Below are 22890 nucleotides of genomic sequence, written 5' to 3'. Positions count from 1 at the left end.
TGGTCTCTATCTCTAAGCTGCCTCCAAAATGAACCAGATTTCATAAAATCATCCTTCCACCCAAGGTCAAATTTTAATCAATCCCTCTACTCTTAATCTTCTATAATCAGGCAAACTGACAAGCCTAATTTTTTGCTCAAAGACATTTCTCTTCAATAGTCTCCTCTTAACTTAAGTACGGCTACGAGGACATAAAGTTTGTCAGTAGTAGATTACATTTCAGTTTTATTTGAGAATATAACAGTTCATATTTTATAAGAAATTACATCAAAATAATCAATCAAAAAAGAAAACAAATCATACACTTATCACACTGGGTTACCTTAAGCAACTATATTTCCATTAAAAAAATCACCTCAGAGAACCACAAATCTTTCTGGAGACATCTTAATTATGATTCTAGACTACTAACATAAGTTTATTTCACAAACAGTTGATAATGTTTGTGGTATACGTGGCTAGCTGTTAGCTCAAGATAAACAATATGAGAGTCAGTAAAATGAAACATCATAACGTAGTGGCTAAACTCAGTGACTAGAGAGCTAAAACAGTAGATTCAAATCCTGGCTCTACTATTTACTACCTTGGGCAAGCTACACATCTCCAAGCCTGTTTTGTCATCAATAAAACGGGGATAATGGTACTTCTCTAAAGGGCTGTTGTGACAGTTAAAGAGTCAATTAGTATAAAATCTTTAGAACAATGCCTGACACACAGCAAGCACTCAATTGTATTAATTATTGCTATGATGACATCGATTTGGCACTTTCCACACTTCTGATGGAAAAATTGATCATAGGGAAATTGGTATCAATAAGGTAGCCGAAATAAGTGAAGTCAGTTACCCAATGGTCAACTCTTGGATGTGGCCAACCTAAGAGAAAGCAAACACTCACAGCTTAAATGAGCTGTTGATATAAAGACACTAAGAAAAAAAATCCAAAAGAAAAGAAAAAATCAAAAATATAGATTTTGTTAGGGATATAACTGCTTATAGGCCCCTTCTCTGTGGAAAAACAAAAGAACTCAGAAATGTGATGAACATCTACTCTGGGCAACACACCTATTTCTATATCCGACTGAGGTGTACTCGTTCAAGTTTCAGTTGTTCAAAAATACAAAGAAAAGAATATTTGATCAGATAAATCTGAGCTCACATTTTTTAGTTAAATTTTGGAATAAAAAAGATCTTAAAATGTATCGATCACTGATGAAAAACAAAAGTACTCCACATCACTTTCAAAGTTGGAATGCCCTTCTTCAGTTTACTCAAGTTCACTTGATTGCTTTTTTCCACAATGTTTTAAACAATAATAAAGACCCAAGCTTCCTTACCAGCCTTTCCCTCTTGCTTTTTTTTTGGGGGGGGGGGGTGCATTAGCCCCGAGCCAACATCTGCCTCCAATCGTCCTCTTTTTGCTGAGGAAGATTGGCCCTGAGCTAACATCTCTGCCCATCTTCCTCTATTTTATATGTGGGACACCTGCCACAGCACGGCTTGAAAAGCAGTTCTAGGTCTGTACCTGGGATCTGAACCAGTGAACCCCGGGCTGCCAAAGTAGAGCACATGAACTTAACTGCTACGCCACTGGGCCGGCCCCTCCCTCTTGCTTTTCTTTCTTATAGTGACAACGATCCACCACCTGCAGGCTGGTAAAGTGATATCAAAAAGGAGAAACTTAGAGGGATAGCCTATAATTCTGGGAATCTATCCAGCCACTTCAGTGGTGAATACCAAGTGAAGAGAGGTCTTATTCTCTGCTCTCTAGCATCTTAACCCCTCTTTTCATAACTTTCGGCAAACTCAGATATCCCATTTTCAAAAAACAAACAAAACATCCGCTGAACAACAACAATTAATACTCTGTGTTGACGACATCCCTCGACTGTAACTGCCAGGAGCTGATGTCATTTGTCCCTCTGGTATTGGTGCTGACAACCTGAGATAATTGTCCACTAGTTCTCAAAGCTTCTATTACTGAACTGTTTCCTTAAGACCACTAGCAGACACCGGAAGTTTTAAACTAGGTTCATAAGAGATAAACTAAAGGTAAAACATTTTAAAGTAGGACTTTATTTATAAACCAATTATACAAAGTCCAGCATTAATAACAAACATGTAGCAGAGCAAACTGTTTAAAACCGCTGAAAGGAGTCCTGATTCACCTTAGCCAACCACCTTAAATCCTTTTACTTATAATCATGCCCCTCATCCAGTTCCAGTTCTCTAATCCTCATGGAATTCTCCTGGGGGAATTTCCTTTTCATCTTCTCCCAAGAATCTTATAGCACCCAGGATATATCAGGTATACAAGTAATCTCCTTCAGGTCTAAAATTGTGCTATCCTTTACTATAGAAATTTTAGTCTAGAAGTTTGTCTTTTTTTCTTTTTTTTAGAATAACACTAAATATTACAAAAGTAATGCATATTTATTATAAAAGTAGAAAACACAGTGAAACAAAAAATAAGATTTAGTCAGCTACAATACTACCACTGAGATAACTACTGTAAACATTTCAGAATATTTCATCCCAAACTTTTTTCTATATATAAGCAATAAACAACTGAAAACCAAAATTTAAAAGACAATACCATTTGCTATAGTTCCAAGAAAAATGAAACACTCAGGTGTAAATCTAAATATGTGGAGAATATATATACTGAAAACTACAAAACTCTGATAAGAAAACCTAAAAAAAGATCTAAATAAATAGAGAAACATACTGTGTTCATGGATTGGAAGACTCAAAATAGTAGAGTCAATTCTCCCCACAGTGATCCAGACTGAACACAGCATCAATCAAACTCCTATCAAGATTTTTTGCAGGTACAGACAAACCCGTTGTAAAACTTACATGGAAAGGGAAAAGAAGTGGAATAGCTAAAGCCATCCAGCTCATTAGCTAATAGCTAAGTTTACAAAAGAAGAACAAAGTTTAAGGAATCACACTACCTGACTTTAACACTTACTATAAAGCCACAGTAATCAAGACAGTGTGGTATTGGTGATGGGAGAGATACCTAAATCAGTGCAACAGAACAGAAAGTCTAGAAAACATTCCACACAAATGTGTCCATTTAATCTTTGACAAAGATGCAAAAGCAATTCAACGCAGAAAGGACAGTCTTCAACAAATGGTGTAGAACAATTAATCATCCATATATAAAAAAATGAACCTTGATCTAAACCTTACATCTTATACAAAGATGAACTAAAAACGGATCATAGATGTGAATATGAAACATGACACCATAAAATGTTTGGAAGAATACACAGGAGAAAATCTTTGTTAACTGCAGCTGGGTAAAGAGTTCTTAGAAATGGCACTAAAAGCACAATCCATAAAAAACTGATAAAACAGATTTTACCAAATTTAAAAGCTTCTGCTCTGCCAAAGACCTGTCAAGAGAAGAAGACGACAAACTATGAACTGGGAAAAAACATATGGAAATCACGTATACAATAAAAGGCTTATGTCCAAAATAGAGAAAAAATTCTAGGGGCTGGCTCCGTGGCATAGCAGTTAAGTTAGTGCACTCTGCTTTGGCGGCCCGGGTTCATGGGTTTGAATCCTGGGTGCACACCTCCACCACTCATCAAGCCATGTCATGGCCGTGACCCACATACAAAATAGGGGAAGACTGGCACAGATGTTAGCTCAGAGCAAATCTTCCTCACCAAAAACAAAAACAAAAACAAAAGAGAAAAACCTCTCAAAACTCAACGATCAGAAAATACTCTAACTAAAAATTGGGAAAGGATCTGGACATTTCACCAAAGAGGAGACAAAGATGTCAAACATGAATCAACAGTCAACATTGTTAGCCTTCAGGCAAATGCAAACTAAAACCACAATGAGACAGATACTACACAACTATCAGAATGGCTAAAATAAAAAATATCAACAATATCAAATGCTGGTTAGGATACAGGGCAATTAGAACTCTCACCTCACTGGTGGGAATGCAAAATGGTATAGCCAGTCTGGAAAACAATATGGCAGTTTCTTATAAAGTTAAACACTTACCATATGACCAGCAATCTCCACCTAGAAATCTACCCCAGAGAAATGAAAAGTATGTTCACGCAAATATCCTGTACACAAATATTCATAGAGGCGTTATTTATAATAGCCCAAAACTGTAAAAAACCCAAATGTCCCTCAACGGATAAATGGATAAAAAAGTTGTAGTACATCCATACAATGGAATACTACAAAGGAACAAACTATTGATACATGCAACAGCTCAGATGAATCTCCAAGATATTACACTGAGTGAAGAAGCTGGTCTCAAAAGTTTACAACGCTGTGGGGCTGGCCGGTGGCGCAGCGGTTAAGTGTGCACATTCCACATTGGTGCCCTGGGGTCTGCAGTTTCGGATCGTAGGTATAGACTTATGCATTGCTTTGTTAAGCCATGCTGTGGTAGGTGTCCCACATAAAACAGAGGAAGATGGGCATGGATGTTAGCTCAGGGCCAGTCTTCCTTAGCAAAAAGAGGAGGATTGGTGGCAGATGTTAGCTCAGGGCTAATCTTCCTCAGTAAATAAAAAATTAAAAAAATAAGTTTACAATGCTGTGATTCCACTTATTAGGAAAAGACAAAACTATGGTATGGAGAACAGATTAATGGTTGCCAGAAGTTGTGGGTGAGGGGAGGGTGTGACCATAAAGAGATAGCATAAGGGAGTTCTTTTGAGATGATGGAACTGTTCTGTATCCTGACTGTGGCGGTGTTTCACAAATCTATACACATTCATAGAACTGAACAGCAAAAGAAAAAAAAAGTTAACTTTACTATTAAAAAAAAAGAAAAATATAGGCTTAGATTGGTTACTGACTATACTATTCCTAAAATGTTTATAAGCAGCAATAGAAATATTGCACATTAAATATCAAGGTAAAAATTATAAAATAAATATATATTCATTATAAAAATAGAAAATAAAGATCAGTAGAGATTAAAAAAAAGCCCTCATCTATAATTCTTAACATAACTACAGTAAACGTTTTGGAATATTTTATTCCAAACTTTTTCCTACACAAATCTACAAACATATATAAACATGTATACTTAGAAGCAGGATTATACTGCATATACTGTTTTGTAATTTATACATTTCAATTAATATATCAGTAACTTCTTTCTATTTCAATATTCACTTCTACATCATTTTTTAAATGGCTGCCGAGTATTCCATTATATGGGACATACTATAAGTTACTTGAGTCAGGCCCAATGTTAAATATTTGGGTTGCTTCTAATTTTCATTATTATAAATAACTCTGAGATGAACATTCTTGTAGCTATATCTTTATAAACATCCATCACTGAACTCCAGAAAGGTTATCCCACCACCTCCCTAACATTGAGTATTATTATTATTGAGGCATTTTTCTTTCTTCCTATTAATTTGTAAGAGCTTTTTATATATTACAGATAATTACACTATCATATATTTCATAAAAAGCTTTCCCAAGTTGTTGTCATTTAATTTGGTTAAGGGCCTCTTTGGATGAACAGACATCTTTTTTTTCAGTTCTATCTATTCTCCCTTTTCCTTTATGGCTTCTGACACCAGTGTCTTTGTTTTCTAATAAGAACAGTAAATCCAATACATTTATTTATTGCGGTAATTGATACATTTGGTCCTACTTTTGTCCTCATACTTTTTAGTTTTTTATACATTCTTGCTGTTTCCATTTTTTCCTATTATTTGTTATACTGTTTAAGTTTTCTTTGCCTCATTTTAAATTAGTAATCTAAAAGTTATATGGCTTTTCTTCTTGAAATTAAAACAAATAAATTTTTATGTTATTGGAATTATCTATGATCCACATTATTATCGTTTTAAAATTACTTGCTTTTTAAAGAATTTTTTATAAAATTAAGTTTAAAAACATTAACAGGAAGTAGTCAGACACGTACTCTATGCTTTCCTGGTTTCATTGTTCATTGCTGCTAATTTTACTCTGACTTCTCAAAAAAATTAACAAATGAACAGCTTGGTCGTGTCATCTATTTTTCTCAGAATGCTCTAGCCTCTAGAGATTTCTCTGCTGCCTTCTGGCATTTAGTATTGCACAGGAGAAGTTTGATGCAAACTTGATGTGCGTGTGTGTGTAATGTTTTTTTTCCTGCGTGTGTGTGCAATGTTTTTTTTCCTGTCTGGACGTTTGTATGATTTTTCTTTGTTATTCAGAACTTTCACTGCATATGTCTAGATGGTGGTCTTTTCCTTCCTCATATTGGGTGTGTGTTCTTTTGATCAGAATCTCCTTTGATCACTTTGCTTTGGTTTGCTTCTCCTCTATCTACTCTATTTACACTGAAGAATGAATTAGGATTTTCTTAAGTTTCCTCCTATTTCCTACAGTGAGTTTATTTCATTTGGAGTCATCTCTGATTCCATTTTTAATCTACCAATTCTTCACATATGCCTGAAAATTTTTTATATTGGCTCATCCTAAAAAAAAAAAAGGGAGGCTTATGTGAATCTTGCTAGTATTGGGGACTGAGGTGGTATCTGCCAAGGACTGCATGGTTTCTGATCAACCTGTTTATGGAAAAGTTTAGATTTGATCAAATTTTAGTTTCTCAATCAGAGGTCTGGTTTGTTTGTGAGGAATAGGGAAGGAGTTTTAATTATAGATCTGCAAAGTAGGGGTGTTTTATCTCACTGAAAATTGTTATCCATTCCATCAAAACACGACTGCTGTTGTCGCAGATTCTTATAAATAGACCAAGGTAAAGGTTCTATATAAGCATCCCTAAACTAGGTAAGGTAATGGTGAGTAGTGGGGGTGATGAAGTGGGTAAGAGAGAAGGATTTAATATTGAGACGCTGCAGCTTATTTCATTATTGATTCCTGGCTAAGGAAAAAATAGCAAAAAGTTTAGAGTAACACTTGATGAGGTATTAATTTAAAAATTGAGTCATGTCTTCCTATATATCTAAAACTCTCCCACCAGAATGATTACTGTTCTTAGCATGGAAACTTTTCCTTTAGTATCTATGATTATAGAGAGAATTATTTTAACATTATATAACTAAAAGTTCAGTTAGTTCAAAATATTTTATTACATAATTTACTTGAGTTTCTTTTTTTTTTTTTAAAGATTGGCACCTGGGCTAACAACTGTTGCCGAGCTTCCTTTTTTTTTTTAAGGATTGGCACCTGGGCTAACAACTGTTGCCAATCTTTTTTTTTTCTTTCCTGCTTTATTTCCCAAACTCCCCCTCCTCACCCCCGTGCATAGTTGTATATCTTAGTTGCAGGTCCTTCTAGTTGTGGGATGTGGGACGCCGCCTGTACGTGGCCTGACCAGCGGTGCCATGTTCGCACCCAGGATCCTAACCCTGGGCCGCCGCAGCGGAGCGTGCGAATTTAACCACTCAGCCACGGAGCCGGCCCCAACTTGAGTTTCTTGAACTTCTTAAATAGTTTATTATTGTTTTTATTTTTCTTTTATCAAGGCAATAATCCTTAGAAGGCTGTATAATATACCAAGATCACACTTGCTATTAAACTGAAATTTTGCAGAAATTATCTCTTTCTCTCTTTTCTAAACAAATGAAACAATACAATAGAAAGATGAATAAAGGAAAAGCTAACCAAGTCTCCCAGTCCTCTTCCAATCCATTCCCAGTCTGCTGAGGAGCCTCAGTGTTAGCAGTTCAGCAACCTGGTATATGTCATCTACCCCTTTATCTTTGTTCACAAATACATATATGCAAGCGTATCTGCAGATTATACAGAGCTCATTTTGTTTTTTACTGAAATAGAATCATTCTACAGATATCTATAAATTTTCAAGAGGAAATGTCTGTACCTTTTAAATGGAATACTCAATTAATTTCATTAGTACTTAAGTGAAGAAAAGAGACTTGTTTTTTTAAGACGAGTAAACTGGCCAAGACAGATGTCCATAATTAAGTCTTTGAATACTTTAAGAAGTAGAAAATCTTTCCCAGTTGCCATATTTTCCTTCACTATTTACAATTTGAAGGAGATATTAAGAACCCAGTCAGAAAATCGTATGGGATTTATAAAGTTCAGAGGAGCTGACCTTAGTCTGTAATCCTTAGTAAGTAAAACTTTTAGCCTTCTAGGTGTTAACGAGGATCTGATTGCCTTAATTTCACTCATCAAATTGATGGCTTAGATGACCATGTCCCAGAATTTGTCCTTATTAATGGATATAATAGTCCAGTTCAAGTCCAAGTCTATATGGGCTTTTTATCTCTACTAAAAATGAAAAAAAAAAATTCAAAAGGCAAGGGATGTAATGAGTTTGAAATTTAACAAAATTCCTAGTGGCCTGCTGCTCTATTCATCAAAAATTCATGTCTTCCCATTGTGATTGCACTGAAGAGTAAGTTCATTCCTAAGCCCCATAAAATTCTCAATGAAAAACCAAAGTTTATTTATCCTTTAATTTGCAGAGCTGTCAATTTTGGCAGGTTGACTCTAAGGGGATAATCTTCCCCCTCCTTTGGTGGAAGTTAGGGGTCTGGAGAAAAAGAATGGTTTTCATCCTCTACAAACTTATTCTTACAGCTTCTATAAAGAATGTGTAAACCTGCTCTCAATCTACTGAAAGTGACTAATACTAGGCAATGAGGCATGAACGACAGGGAGAGCTGGAGACTGGGGGAATTCCTCAGGTGAGTCAGAGATGACTAGAAAGGATACCACTCAGTAGAATTTCAAAGTAGGGCTGGTTTCTCCCTCAAACTTTGTGCTAAATTACACACCTTCAGTTAAAAATGGAGAAATTTTTACCTGTTACAGTTATTTCCATGAGGTCACATATTTTTAGCCATGAAAAGTTTCAGACATTCACTTATTTAGATGGTTCGGGAGCAGATCCAATGAATTATTAATTACTGGTTCTGGGATTTACTCCCTGAACAATGAAGACATACACATCTTCACTTACATTCTCATAAGTTCTGCATCCACCCATCAAGAGCATAAGAGACCTCTAAGCATAGAAATCTGCTCACCTTTCTCGGTTACTTCTGCTCCCTCAGGGAAATGAGCATTTTATAAGCCTATTCAACAATTATTTTTTTATTAAGCAAATCAATCAATCTCAGCCATGATCCTGTGCTCCAATGTTATGTTTAAACACATTAAAATGTCGCGAAAAGTGAGAGAAACAAAGCAGATCTAACCTGAGTCTGATTTTCTTTTCCTTTCCTCAAAAGTAGATGCAATGTTCAGATGTCAGCAGAACGACATATTTATCTGGATGTACATAGCAATCTATTACAACAATATATTTCTGATATTTTAGCTTTCTCAGAAATGATCTTTTATCTTCAAGATTATTCTCTTCCTTCCTCAGCATTGTGCTTTTATATATCCAAATTATTTTGTGGTACCATGTAAAGGGAAAACTTTTAAAGTTTTTTTGGGGGGGACACATTTACTACACTTATTTTTCACTCACCTACTCTTATTTAGGCATTTTCAATTTCTTAAGTGGATGTGAATGTAAGTCAGTGGTTTGTCCTGACAATTAAGTTCAGCAGGAAAATTAGTTTGTCTATAATTACTTCAACTGTAAAAGGTTTTCAGAATCTTTGATTTTTTCTTTTCTTGAATTTGAACCTTTCAAGCCACTGAAGAAGACGATACAGTATATTCCATCATAAAGTGATAGATGAGACTTTTCCCTAATGAAAGCTGACGGTTGATGGACCAAATACACAGGACTGCATCAATACCTGTGGTACTGGTTTAAAATGGAGATATTGAAGAAAATCATTTGAGAGCAATGGAAATGTTTTAATGGTTACTACAGACAGTGGGAGGGAAACAAGAAAAAGGATATCCTTTGCCTTAGAAATTTCATTTTATTTGATGTATATTTTGGTATTAAGGCTTTTGGAAAGCCTCTTGAATGTGATTTTAAATATTACTGGGAGATGCCTACCTCTTAATGAGTCAAGCTGAGAATGTCCCAGCTTGCACATCAATGCGCAGGATTTGACAACTTTCGGAAGCATTTGACAGGAAGGTGGGTAGGTGAGTGGAGTCTACTGTCCCTTATTCATTCATTTGCTTATTCAATAATCCTCCTGAGCTCTTATATGGGTGAGGCATTGTTCTAGAAGCTGGAGATAACAGTAGTGAACGTGTCTGAAAACAGACATGGAATTTACAGTCTAATTAGGGGAGACTGAAAAATTTATGGAAAGTAATATATAAGTGTTATGGCGAAAAACAAAGCAGGGAAGAAGGCCAGGGAACGCTGGAGGTGTGGAAATTTATTTTAATTAGGGTGGTCAGGGAAGGCCTCTCCAAGAAGGGGACATTTGAGCAGAGACATAAAGGAGATGAGGGAAGTGAGTAACTGTGGACACCTGAGGCAAGAGCATTCCCAGCAGAGGCAAGGGCATAACTGGTCTTTCAAGGAACGGCAAGGAGCCCAGGTGGAGCAAGCACCAGGATTACTACGGAGATGTGATCAAGAAACCAGATCACGTACAGCCTTGTTGGTGACTGTAAGGGCTTTAACTCCAAGAGAGATGGAGTCATACTGGAAGATGCTGGATACAGGAGTGATGTAATAAGGGTTATGTTTAACAAGCTTTACTCTTGCCACCTACTGAGAATGGGCTTTAGAGGAGCAAGGAAGCAGGGAAACTGTTTAGGAAGCTATTGGAATAACCCAGGCAATAGCTGCGCACAATTTTTGCCAGGGTGATGGTGGCAGAAACAATAAGAAGTGCTTAGATTCTGGATTATGCTGTGAATCACTCATTCCAGGATCAGAACAATGTATTAAATTGTGATACAACAGAAAAGTGGCTTTCCGTGAGTGGAAGAGATACACAGTCGGAAAGGAGAAATAGTCCTGGAATGGCTAGAGCTTTCCCTCTTCAGTTTGCCCTGTCCTCGAACATTAGAGCAGGTAGGCAAGCAAACAAGTGCTCGGAAAATACTGACACATACACGTTTCAAGTCCCTGTGATTACAGGAAGACACACTTCGCCTGGACCAGGAGTTCCTACGGCATCACTGTGTAGCTGACATTTCCAAAGACAAGCAACATGTTACTACAGGCACAGTTACTTGGTTCCCTCCTATGGTCTTAAGTAATTTTCTTCACTTTCTGGGTATCTCTTATTTGCAAGTGATCAAACTTAGTCTTCTGATACAGTATTCTCTCACTTAATTCTCACCACCCTGATGTACCTCCATCAATATCAGTTTTTACCTCATTCTTTTACATGTCTGCCTTTCCTATTCCACTCTGAGCTCTTCAAAGGCAGGGACCATGTCTTAGTCATCTTTATTTCTTTAGTACTTGGAACATTGTCTGGCATGTAGTAGGCAACCAGCAAATTTTTGATAAACAAATGTAGAAAGTTTATTTGGGTGGTGGAACAGTGGGAGATGTTTCTGAACAAAGGCAGAACTAATAATTATTACACAAAACAAAGTATTTGAATTAAGGAAGTCTTTAATTCAAATCTTGGGTCAGTTATTCAGCTCAATAATTGTATTTTAGCCAGTCTTATTTCTGCCCAGTAATATCTTAATAAGACTGTGGAAATGATAAGAAGCGGAAGGCATATCAATACTATTCTGTGCTCCTTGGAGTAGACTGAAGATAAATGTCCTTTTCTTAAATAACTACCTGGACAAAAACAACATTCAAGTAACTGTTCATTCTATATATAACAAGTATGCAATGCTAACTATGAGACATTTGTACTAGGTGCTTTACATTTCCTGCTGGAAAGCCCCAAGATTAAACTAAACCTTAAAAAAAGATCACTAAAATTAAACTAAAAGATAATAGTTTTCAATTTTATGTATATATTTATTGAAGAAACATTCACTGAGCACTAACACCTATGTGAAAGTCTACAGAGTTCTCATTTTTAAAATAAATTTTTGAGTTGCTAAAAATATTTTAGTATACAGCTGATATTTAAGAGAGTATTTTTTAATAACATCAAGTATTTAAAGAAAGGAATCAAGTGAAATATTTCCTATGAATTATTTTCTCCCACTGCACTTAAAAATCTGACTTAAAGGAGTGACTCAAGTGCTAAGCTCCCACAAGCAGACGGTATTTTATTCTTGTGCATGATGGTTAAATTAAAGGAGCTATTTAGCATGGACTGGGGTAGAGGACTGAGTAGGGAATTTGAGAAAAAAACTGCTGAAGAAAGGGAGAAAATTTAGGAGATTTGGGTTTCAATTATATCTGACAATTAACTCAGTCACTACGCTTTAATGAAAAAGGGGGACGATATCAACAATTACTAAAGACTGCGGAGCCTGGGATGGTCTCTTGTGAACAGCGTAGTTCTATGGTATCACAGACTCGGTTCTGCAGCTGCAAATAAGAAATGTTACTTTGCTGATCTTCTTTAAAGAGCTGACAACTTAAACTATCATTTATTTGTATTTGGAAAATATTTTTCTTCATCTGTTTTATAATATATTGATACTTTAAATATCATGAGTTTGTTATCAAAGTTGCTTATTGGATCTATAATATCTGCATGTTTAAGACAGGTCCTCCAAGCAGGAGTTAAACTGGCAACTCCTCGAATGTCAGTAAGTGAGCTCTCTCCACGTACACTCATGAAGTATAGTGTCATTTTAACTTTGAGACCATGGGCAAAGCCTAACCTTACAATGTCTCAGTTTTCTCCTTTGTAAAATGGGAGTAATGAACTGTATCTATCTCATGTGGTGGCTGTGAGGATACATAAATGATGCAATCACAAACATCTACTGGGCACCTACTGTGCGCTGAGGGACAGGAATGAACAAGGCACTCCCTCCCCTGGTAGGGAATGCACTTAGCACAGGGCTTAAAACACTCTAAGCACACAATGAATTACAGCTCTTAATATCTTGGAAATGTCAGATATGTCTCACAGAATGGGACTGTGTGTGCAAGATAAATGTGTACACACTCTTTAAAATTCTCTGTATATTTAAAAATTCTTGGCAAGAGGAAAGAATCTGTGGCAGATTCAAAATTGGGATTCCTTTCACACTCCAGATTCTCTTCCTTTGGAAAGCACCAATGATACAGACTGACTTTCGTAGGCCTTGGACCATCTTTCTATACATAGTAGAACTCTGGAATTTCAACCAAATACTTTATATAGTAGTTAACGAAATGAGGCATTTTCCAAGCAGAGTTCAGGAAAGAGTTTTCCTTTACAGCAAGAATACGAATACGACTCATCAGTTTTCATTACAAACTCTCTTTGCAAATGTAACTGGTACTTTGGAATTACAGAGATCCATGGTGTTGACTACAGGGATGTATAAAGTAAAAATGGAAGTTTCTTGATCTGCTTAATTTATAAGAGGTTAGGGTATCTATAGTCACCCAGGGCTCCAGAAATCCTCTGTGAATAAGCATAAAGTCCCGTAGGTGGAAACATGAAAATGACAAAGAAGGGTAGAGAACAGTATTGTCAGAGGGTATGAGCCTTAACTAAGCCAAAGATATCTACATAAAGAGGGAGGAGTAATGATTGAGAAGCCATCATGGCAAGTGAGAAAGAAGGTGATCCTAACCAATCTAATTCAGAAGTATGAGGGTCATACCTCTGAGTAGCAAGAATGAGCTGAAGAGAAGGAATGAGCAGCAAGCATTTGAGAGGACTGCAGGGGAAACAATATTTTCTGTGGAGGGCCAGATTTCAAGACAGATTTAGAGCATGTATGGGACTGGCTGAATAGTTCCAGCAACTGGGGCCAAAATCACTCTGCTTCCAAGTGAATCTTCAGGAAGAGCTTCTGCAGGTGGAAGGACTATAAGCCTCTTCAGAAGGAGTCACTGGAGCCCAGGTTTGACTGGCCTCCAAGGGAATCCTACAGCAGCTGAGCAGGCTGCAAACAGGTCAATTAGTGTCCAAAATCTTCACCATGTAATCACCAAAAGACCCCCAATAAAAGATCTTGGCAGATTAAGGGAAAGACTTAAAGTCAGCCACAGCCTAACTCTATCATAAAAACTTATATTCACTGGGGTCATTAACCCTGAAGGCCATATGAGATAATGAGTTTAATATACATTAGAGGCCCAAAGTAGGAAGTTAAGCAGAATGGGCTATAGATTTAATTCACAGCTGATGATATAAACTTTTACAAGTCATTCTCAACTGTTCTGTACTACAGTTTCTTATTAAAAACAAAAACAACTGTTGATGATAATGTCTGAGGCCCTTCTGTTAGCACAGGCAAATAAGACCATATTTGTAAGAGTTCTTTGGAAGAAAGGAGCAAAAAAATATACTACTAAACGTAACTGCCAAACTAGAAAAATCTTGCTTAGAAAGTTATAATTGACAACTTACTGCAGAGGACAATAGCTGTATAAAACTAAGACAACTCAGGATTTACTATTTTTAAGATTTAGTAAACATTGAAAAATCAGTTTAAATTACTTTGGAATGAAATGACAACTTCTAACTCTTCTATCTAATCTTGAGAATCATACTCAATGTTACCAGTGGCATAAGAAATACAAATTAAAACAATAAGATATCATTTTATGCTTATCTGATTGGCCAAAATTTTTACAAATCAACTATAGTCACTGTTGAGAACACTCTTAAACACTGCTGGCAGGTGGATATACTGGTATAATACTTTAGAAGAGCAATTTGACAAGATTTATCCAGACATAAATGTACGTATGCTTTAATTGCAAATTCTGTTCTGAATTTGACTTACTGAAATATTCTTAAACATATGCAGATATATATAAAGATGTTTACTGCACCATTGTTTGCTTAAAAACGTGACTAACAATATAAATCTAAAATCAATATAAATTGGTAGAGAAATGGCTGGATAAATTGACATATCCATACAAAGTTAGCTATTAGAAAGGTGGATCTTTATGAGCTGATATGGAGACATATTCACAAAGAATTAAGTGGGAAAAAATCAAGTTGTAGGACAGTGACTGATTTTTATTTGTTTAAAAAGACCCTTTAAAAATTAATCAGTAATTCTTATATTATTTACATGAGAAACACATATACCGAACATTCATATTCTAGCTTGTTTTAACCTGAAACTCACCTCAACAGAAAGCCATGTCAGTTTTTTGAGCAAAAAGCTATAGGTATACTTCAATATAAATACAATTTGAAAAACATGCTTTGTATTATGTCTTTGGGAAGTACAAATTAAAGGAGAAGATTCTTACTTGTTTTTAGATACTTACTTCTACAGCCCTTCTGGTCTTGAAAATTGTCACTAAAACCCCACAGGCATTTACAATACGATGCAAAACAATGTCCAAAATAACAATGTGAAGATTTACTGTGCTACAAGCAAACAAATGTCTTCTACACTACTTTGGCTTTTTTAAATCTAAACAAGAGCTAAGATAAGCAGATTTAAAGTATTGGTGCCTCGTCCTTCTTGCCTAAGACTATTAGACCAGCAAAAGCCATCAGCAAGCAGCATCCAACCAGGCTTCATATAGATCTTTCTATACAACTGCTAAGTCTGTATATATTTTCATCTAAATATGCATGAATAGGTACATAAATTTTACATGTTATTTATTATATACCTCTTTAACTGCAATCTCTACTTGGCAAGCACATTAAGCAAAAAGGCCTAGCATGGGTTTACGATATTTGTTAATGCTACCTCCTGACAAACCATTCAGTAGGATCCCTATCCTGAGACACTAGAGCCCTGCTTTACATGATCAGTGGCCAAAGGGACAAGACTATCATTATATATAGTACCAGTAAACAGTTAGGTAGGCTGGCTGATAGTTACAAATTGGCACAATGTCAACAAAGCCTGACACTTAGTTATGTGCAGGGTACTCACATCAGCATGGTGGCCTATCATATCACATCGGTCACAGCGTTTTCTCCAGGAAGGTCTTTCAAGACATCTGTGAGTGGAAGACATGGGTAAAGAGCAGTCTAAGCAGAAGCGGGCTGGACAAGCATACTGGAGATGTCCTCTCTCAGAGCAGAGGCAGCAGGGGCGAACTTTCTATGGGGCAAACAGAAAATATCTTTAGCAAAATACTTCAGTTTCAACTAGCAGAAGATTAATTTTTCTTTTCCTGTATAATTCCATAAAATTATTTCCAATTTGAGACCCAAATGAAGGTTAAATCTTGAGCATAATTGTAAAATCAAACAACATCTGAAATCAGAGCTTTAATACAAGCTATCAGTACTTGTGGTTGCCAAAAATGCTTAGTCTGCATGTACTATCAGCTGGCATCTATTTCTTATGCCTTGTCTTGTCGGAACATTGACAGAGGGGAGTGTGTCTGAGAAAAAAAGTAGGATGATGAGGATCTGGAAGCCAAGTCACGGGAGGAACAGATACAGGAAGAGGCTGCTTGCACTGGAGAAGCAAAGACAAAGAAACACAAGAGCTGTCTCAAATATTAGAAAGACAGTCATTTGGAGGAGGGAGTAGGTAATGGAAGGAATGTTTGTTAAGGGCTTGCTATGTGCCAGGAAACGCTAAGAGCTTTAGTTCTGTGTTGTTTCAAAGGTTGCTGTATTTGTTTAACACAATTTATATCAATAAACATTTATAAAGGCTTAAAATCATAATTTTCTAACAATGAAAATTATCCCACAATGACACAACTGTCTCCTAAAGTAGAAGGTTTAGAAGTGAAAGAGGTCTCAAGAATCATCTGATTCAATCTTCTGTTTTTATAGACAAGAAAACAGGCACAGACGGTGAAACAATTTGCCTAAGAACATGCAACTAGTAATGGGAAGCTGAAATTGATTCCAGGTTCTTCTGACTCTAAATTTTTTGTTCCTTCCTCTACTCTAGGCTGTGACCTACATGAAATTTAACACACACATTACATAAGATTTGAATTCTAAGGTTTTAGGGTTCCAACCCTAAGATTTTGATTTTAACAATGTGGAAAGAAACACTGCATATTTCACGTACTTGTGGAAAGGGGCAGTTCTTTGACAAATGGCCACATCTGTCACAATTTCTACAGGTGACATTTTTGTTAGCTGAATAGTATCGGTGGGTCCATCTTCCAGATGATCTATTATTACCTATCTGGGCCTAAGGGGAAAAAAAAAATCAAGAATTAAAAAAAAAATATTTCATTCTGCTTAATAAAAACCATTTACCCTTCTCTTAAAAGACAACTATCAGTGAATAAGGAAACATCACACCTTGATAAAGCAAGAGAATTAATAGTTATAGTCTGTTCAGTTTAGAACCCAGCAAAGGGAACTTTATGTTCTCTTAAAAGGAGTGAGAAAAACTTAAAAGGAGGTGCCATGAAGGTAGCTCTCCTTTCTGACTGCCCTGCTCCCCCATTCTTTTACACCTCTCCACATGGTTCCTTTACTTTTCCATCTTCCTCTACTTACAGTTCAGGTCTGCAAGGGGTACTGATAGGTATCATTTAGACATTCTAGTGGCATTCAGAGAAAGATACTGCTGCGTTCTATCTATGAATGTGCATCACATTTTTCTGAATGAGAACCTTGCTTTAATTTTTAGTTAGCGGATGGTGTTTTTAACGATTTTTGTCTTTTACAGTTATAAAACCACATGCTACTGAATACATTCCTTCTTTTGAACAGCCCAGGGTTACTGCATACAAACTAGACTATAATTTCTAAGAGAGAAAGAGATAATTTCCTCCCACTAGAGTCTTATAAGCTAGTCTGCCTATAGTGACCCAATTCTTGCTGTCCCATATTCTAGCCAAAATCTATTATCTTGCAAGAGAATACCAGCAAAGCATACCATATGGAATATATAAAGAGGGATATATAAATGCCAACCATGCTTTTCTCTTGTTTGGTAGAATTCCACCTTTGAAAAAGCTTTGATCTTTTACGTGTTATTTCTGCTGAACTGGCCAAGTAGACCCCAAATAGATACAACGTAATTATCTCAAAACTTTTCTCCTACCAAGTTGTGATATTATTCTCTCTTCTAGCCATCTGCCACAATTAAGGCTAATAATTGACCAAGTCAAACACCTGCCACATCCTAAATATAGACTAACCATTTCCTTACACTGAAGAAGCAGTTATTTCCGGTGTTGATCTTCAGAGGTACCAGGCAATATGGGGTGAGAGGACTCAGCATGGCAGAGAAGAAACAGAGGGAAAGGGGCTAATCATAATGGGAATTAACTGACTGACAACAATCAAGGCTGAAACATGTAATTCAATCACCCATATACTAAAATCAAACTTTTCTTACAAGATACTCAGACCACTGCTATTTTTAAAAAGTTTATTAAGTTATCATAATGAAGTGAAAGGAAACTACAAATCAGAAAAAATTATTAATCTATTATTCATAACTTCAAAAACAATGTGATTTTACCTCAACGTCTTTGTCACTGATGAACCAGTTTACACCATCTTCTCCTACAAAACAAATAAAATTTTACTCAATTTTGACACCTTTAAAGCACTTATAGATGGACAAGAAATTATTCAATTTGTTGGTACTGAAATTAGACCCCAGGGTGTAGTGAGAACTGTGAATAACTTAACCTCTTACTTGAGTGACTCTGAACAAACAGCCTCTCTTAACCTCAGTTTCCTTACCTATGAAATGAGAATAATAGTATTTGCCCCATCTACCCAAAAAATACTGTGAGAATCAAATGAGATATGTGGAAATGCTTTCAAAATCAAACCAGAAACAAATATAAAAAAATCAGTGAAGGGACCAAAACCTTACAGCAGATGCAGGAAGAAATCTTACCTGAAGTTATCTGACTAAAGCAGAGCTTTCTGAGTCAGCTGCCACAGCCCCCCAGCCTTCCCCACCCAGAGGCCTCCCGTCAGGGAAGTGACTGGCCCTGGGTACCAGGACATTCCCAAGCACTGTGTAAATGAGAGCCTTCCGTGCCCTGTCCAAGCGGTGTCCCAGTCTTACCTTTGGCTATTTGTGAGCTACTCAGCACTGAGTGCTCCCACACTGTCTTTTTTCCTGGTCATCTCCCTATTGTCAGTTAAGTCACAGGCCCCACACCATTTAGACCTAAGTAGGCAAAGGAAAGGTTTTTCCTTCCAATATCAGTATTAACTGTGTCCACTAGATTCCCCTTGTAGTTGACTCTCATTATAACATTTAAAAAAATTGGACTTTGAATATACACAATCTCACAATTAGGGCTCGGATTTAGCACTGCATTTTATAATAGCAAAGATAGTGGAATAAAAGACCAAAAAAAGAGGCCAAATATCCAGAAGCCACTGATTGATCTTAAAATAAAAATACAAAAACCTGGGGGAGTGGGCGTGGGAGAAATCCTACGTTTTTCTTTTTTATCAGCTGTTTTCTTCTCTTCACACTGCCCCTTTACAAACCTGCAAATGGCTGTTGTTCTTCTGGTCCACTCACGGCCGAGGAGGAAGGGACATATGACTACTGCAGAAGCTAAGATGTCAACAAAGAACTGAAAGATTTTTTTCTCCTCACAAAGCAAAGCTAAGATTTCCTCCCTCCTATCTACTCCTCTTCTCTATCTCAAAAACACAAATTGAGCTTGACTCTTTTCTTTGAAAAGAAATTTGAAGAGATAAGAAGTAATCTACATTTTCCCAGGCCTACCAGAAGTAAGTGTCTAGAGATTATTTTAAAATAAAATACTTTTACTAAGAAAACCAAGAGGCTGCTTTACAAAGCGACCAATCCAGAGGAGAGCAGGGATGACTAGTTCCTTTGTAAAATTTGGAGGCTGCATCCATCTACTGAGAGCAGAGAATACATGCAATAGCAGGAGCTCATTCCTTCATCACCATCCACGCTATTCTTCTTTCACTCAAAGGATCCATCTAAGAGACATGCTTTGCTGTAACTTTCAAAGCTGTCTTTTGTATCTCAACGTCCTTCATCATTAAAATTCAAAATGACCACTTAAAATCACTTTAATTATAAAACTAAACACATTATCCCTAAAAAAATGAAATCCAAAGCCAATGAAATGCAAAATGGCAACTGTTACCACCTCCAATCCCCAATAAATTTACACAGGAACAGAAAATTGTGAAAAAAGGGAAGGTTTGAGATAGGGAGGTTGACTCCATTTAGATTGTTTTAACACACCTGTGGAATTCAACAATATTCTAGATTACGTACTAACTCCTCCTCAACAAGCTACAGTATATTCTTACTGTAGAAAATTCACCAACAACTACACAAACTAAGTTTCAGTCACAGATGAATTCAGATTTCTCAAGTGGTAAATGAAGCAAAGACATCACCAGGAACACTATAAGCCAACTCTTGGCCCTATCCATGGTTCCAGCTTTGGTTCAACCCTGGTAACTTCTGCCCTTGCTCTTTTATCTATCCTGTTGCTTCTTAACTCCAAATCCCAACCTAATGAAAGCGTTGTCTAAGGGCTACGCATTTGAACTTCAACAAGCAGCCAGTTCTCTACTTTGTTAAATTCCTGTTATGGGACTTGGTAGAAACCTGGGTTCCAGTCTTAACGCTATCTCTTATTTGCTGTGTGGCACTGGGCAGGTTATTTACCCTCTCTGGGTCTGTATAATAATGGGTTGGCTTAAATGGTATCCATGGTACCTTCTAGCATTAAGTTTTTGTGATTCTATCAAATTTTCACTCATCATTGGGATCAAATTCATTGTCACTTATTCTACGTTACCTAAATCCTCCAGGCCTTTGCAACCAGCCCATGGTGTCTTGCTTTAAAGACAAGGAACATTCATCTTCCATGTGTTCACCACCCAATGGCATGGAATATAAAATGATATTGCCCTAAAGTGTAAATTTAGGACTGCCCTGAAGATGCCTAATATCAATCCTTAGCTGCTTTACAGCCTTGTCTTGCTAATATCTGGGACTGTCATTCTTTTCAGATATCAGAATTGTAATCACAGCAATAGCTGTTGACTCTTTCTGTGCGCTAAATCAAGTCAGTTTAACAAACATGTACTGAAAGGTTACAATGAGCAAAAGTATTATAGGATAAACAAAGATGCATAAGAGCTTATAACCTAGTAAAACACAAGGAGACGAAAGAAGAGAGGACCAAATAAAATGCTCTGGTAAATTTAGAGGAAGAATAGATGTCTGAATTTAAGGGAGAAAGGGGAAAAAAGTCATAGAAGGCTGTGACATAAAGGAAATGTTATTGAGGTGTAATTTACATATTATAAAATATACCCATGTAAATAATACAATATGATACATTTTGACAAATGTACACACCTGTGTAACCACCACAAAAATCAAATGTAGAACATTTCCATCATCCCAAAATGTTACCTTGTGCATATCTGCAGTCAATCCTCCACTGCAGGCAACCACCGATTTGCTTTCTGTCACAACAGATTCGTTTTGCCTGTTCTAGGACCTCATATAAATAGAATCATATTTTATGTACCATTTTATTTCTGGCTTCCTTCACTCTGATTTGAGGGATTCCTCCCTGTCATTGGGCAGTAGTAGTTTGTTACTTTCTTATTGCTGAGCAGTATTGCATTGTATGGATATAACAATTTATTTACTGTTCATTTAGGGTGAACATTTAGGTTGTTTCCAGTTTTGGGCAATTATAGAATTCTCAGTCTTTTAAATCTTAGCCTTAGAATAGGTGTCAAGTAGCATTGCATTAGGATTTTAATGGGCTTTACTGTGATGAAAAATGATGTTGAGCATCTTTTCATGTAATTATTTGCCATTCACATACCTTCTTTTAAAAATTGTTTAAATTTTTGGCCTGTTTTTAAATTGGCCTATTTTTCTACTTTTGGGGGAGAGGGAAAGAGGGTTGTCTGTTTTATTTTTATTGAATTTTATGAGTTCTTTATATATTTTAGATACAAGTCTTATATTGGAGGTGATTTGCAAATATTTTCTTTCTGTGTGGCTTGCTTTTTCATTTATTTTTTAACAGTGTTATTAGAAGATCAAGTTTTAATAAATTTGACAATTTTTCCCTTTACAATTATTTTCTGTGCTCAAAGAAATTTGCTTACGCAAGGTTACAAGCATGTTCTATGTTTTCTTCTAAAACTCTACAGGTTTAGCTTTTTATTTTTATTACCCATTTTTCCCCATATGAATATCCAGTTGTCCCAGCACCATTTGTTGAAAAGATTATCCTTTCTTCATTAATTATCTTATCCTAGCAACTCTGTTGAAAATCAATTGACAACATACATGTGGGTCAATTTTTCTAAGTTCTATTATGTTACATTGAGCTATATGTCTATCATTACACTATATGGCAGTCTTTATTACTTAAACTTTATTTAGAAACCTTGAAATCATGTAGAGTAAACCAACTTTTTTGTTCTTTTTCAAGATTGCTTTCGCTATTCTAGACCCTTTTGATTTCTGCATAAATTTTAGAATAAACATCAATTTCTATTAAAAAGCCTTCTGGGATTTTATTGGTATTGTGTGACATCTATAAATCAGCTTGAGAAGATATTTTAACAGTATCAAGTCTTCCAATACATGAATATGGTGTATCTCTTCATTTATTTTGGTCTTAATTTTTCTCAGTAGTATTTTATAGGTTTCAGTGACCAGGCCTTGCACCCACTTTATTAAACTTAGTACTAAACTTTAGTAAACTGAGTATTTCATGTTTCTTTTATCGCAAATGGTATCTTTATAATTCCATTTTTCAAGTTTTGGCTACAAGTTTATAGAAACACAATTGATTTTTGTTTACTCACCTTGCCTCCTTCACATCTGCTAAATTCACTCAGTTCTAGAGGCTTTTTGTAGATTCCTTCCAACTTTCTACATACACTGTGAATAAAGACAATTTTACCATCTTTCCAGTCTGTATGTCTTTTATTTTTTTCATATCTCATCGCATTATATAGAACCTCCAGTATGATACTAAA

The 22890-nt window shown here is 36.1% G+C and overlaps 1 protein-coding gene across 7 annotated transcripts in view; it reads right to left on the bottom strand.

The window, feature by feature from the left end:
* Nucleotides 1–22890, bottom strand: part of ZCCHC7 (zinc finger CCHC-type containing 7) — a 228002-nt gene that overhangs the window by 33377 nt on the left and 171735 nt on the right. For all 7 annotated transcript variants that reach the window (XM_008534927.2, XM_070595756.1, XM_008534928.2 and 4 more), the window contains exons 3-5: nucleotides 18374–18417; nucleotides 16961–17086; nucleotides 15857–16027 (exon numbers count right to left, since the gene is read on the bottom strand). In XM_008534927.2, the coding sequence (XP_008533149.1) occupies nucleotides 15857–16027; nucleotides 16961–17086; nucleotides 18374–18417 (341 nt within the window). The remainder of the gene's footprint in view (nucleotides 1–15856; nucleotides 16028–16960; nucleotides 17087–18373; nucleotides 18418–22890) is intronic.

This window comes from Equus przewalskii, chromosome 26, assembly GCF_037783145.1.
Source record: "Equus przewalskii isolate Varuska chromosome 26, EquPr2, whole genome shotgun sequence".
NCBI lineage: Eukaryota > Metazoa > Chordata > Mammalia > Perissodactyla > Equidae > Equus > Equus przewalskii.
This window is presented reverse-complemented; position numbering and strand designations above follow the sequence as displayed.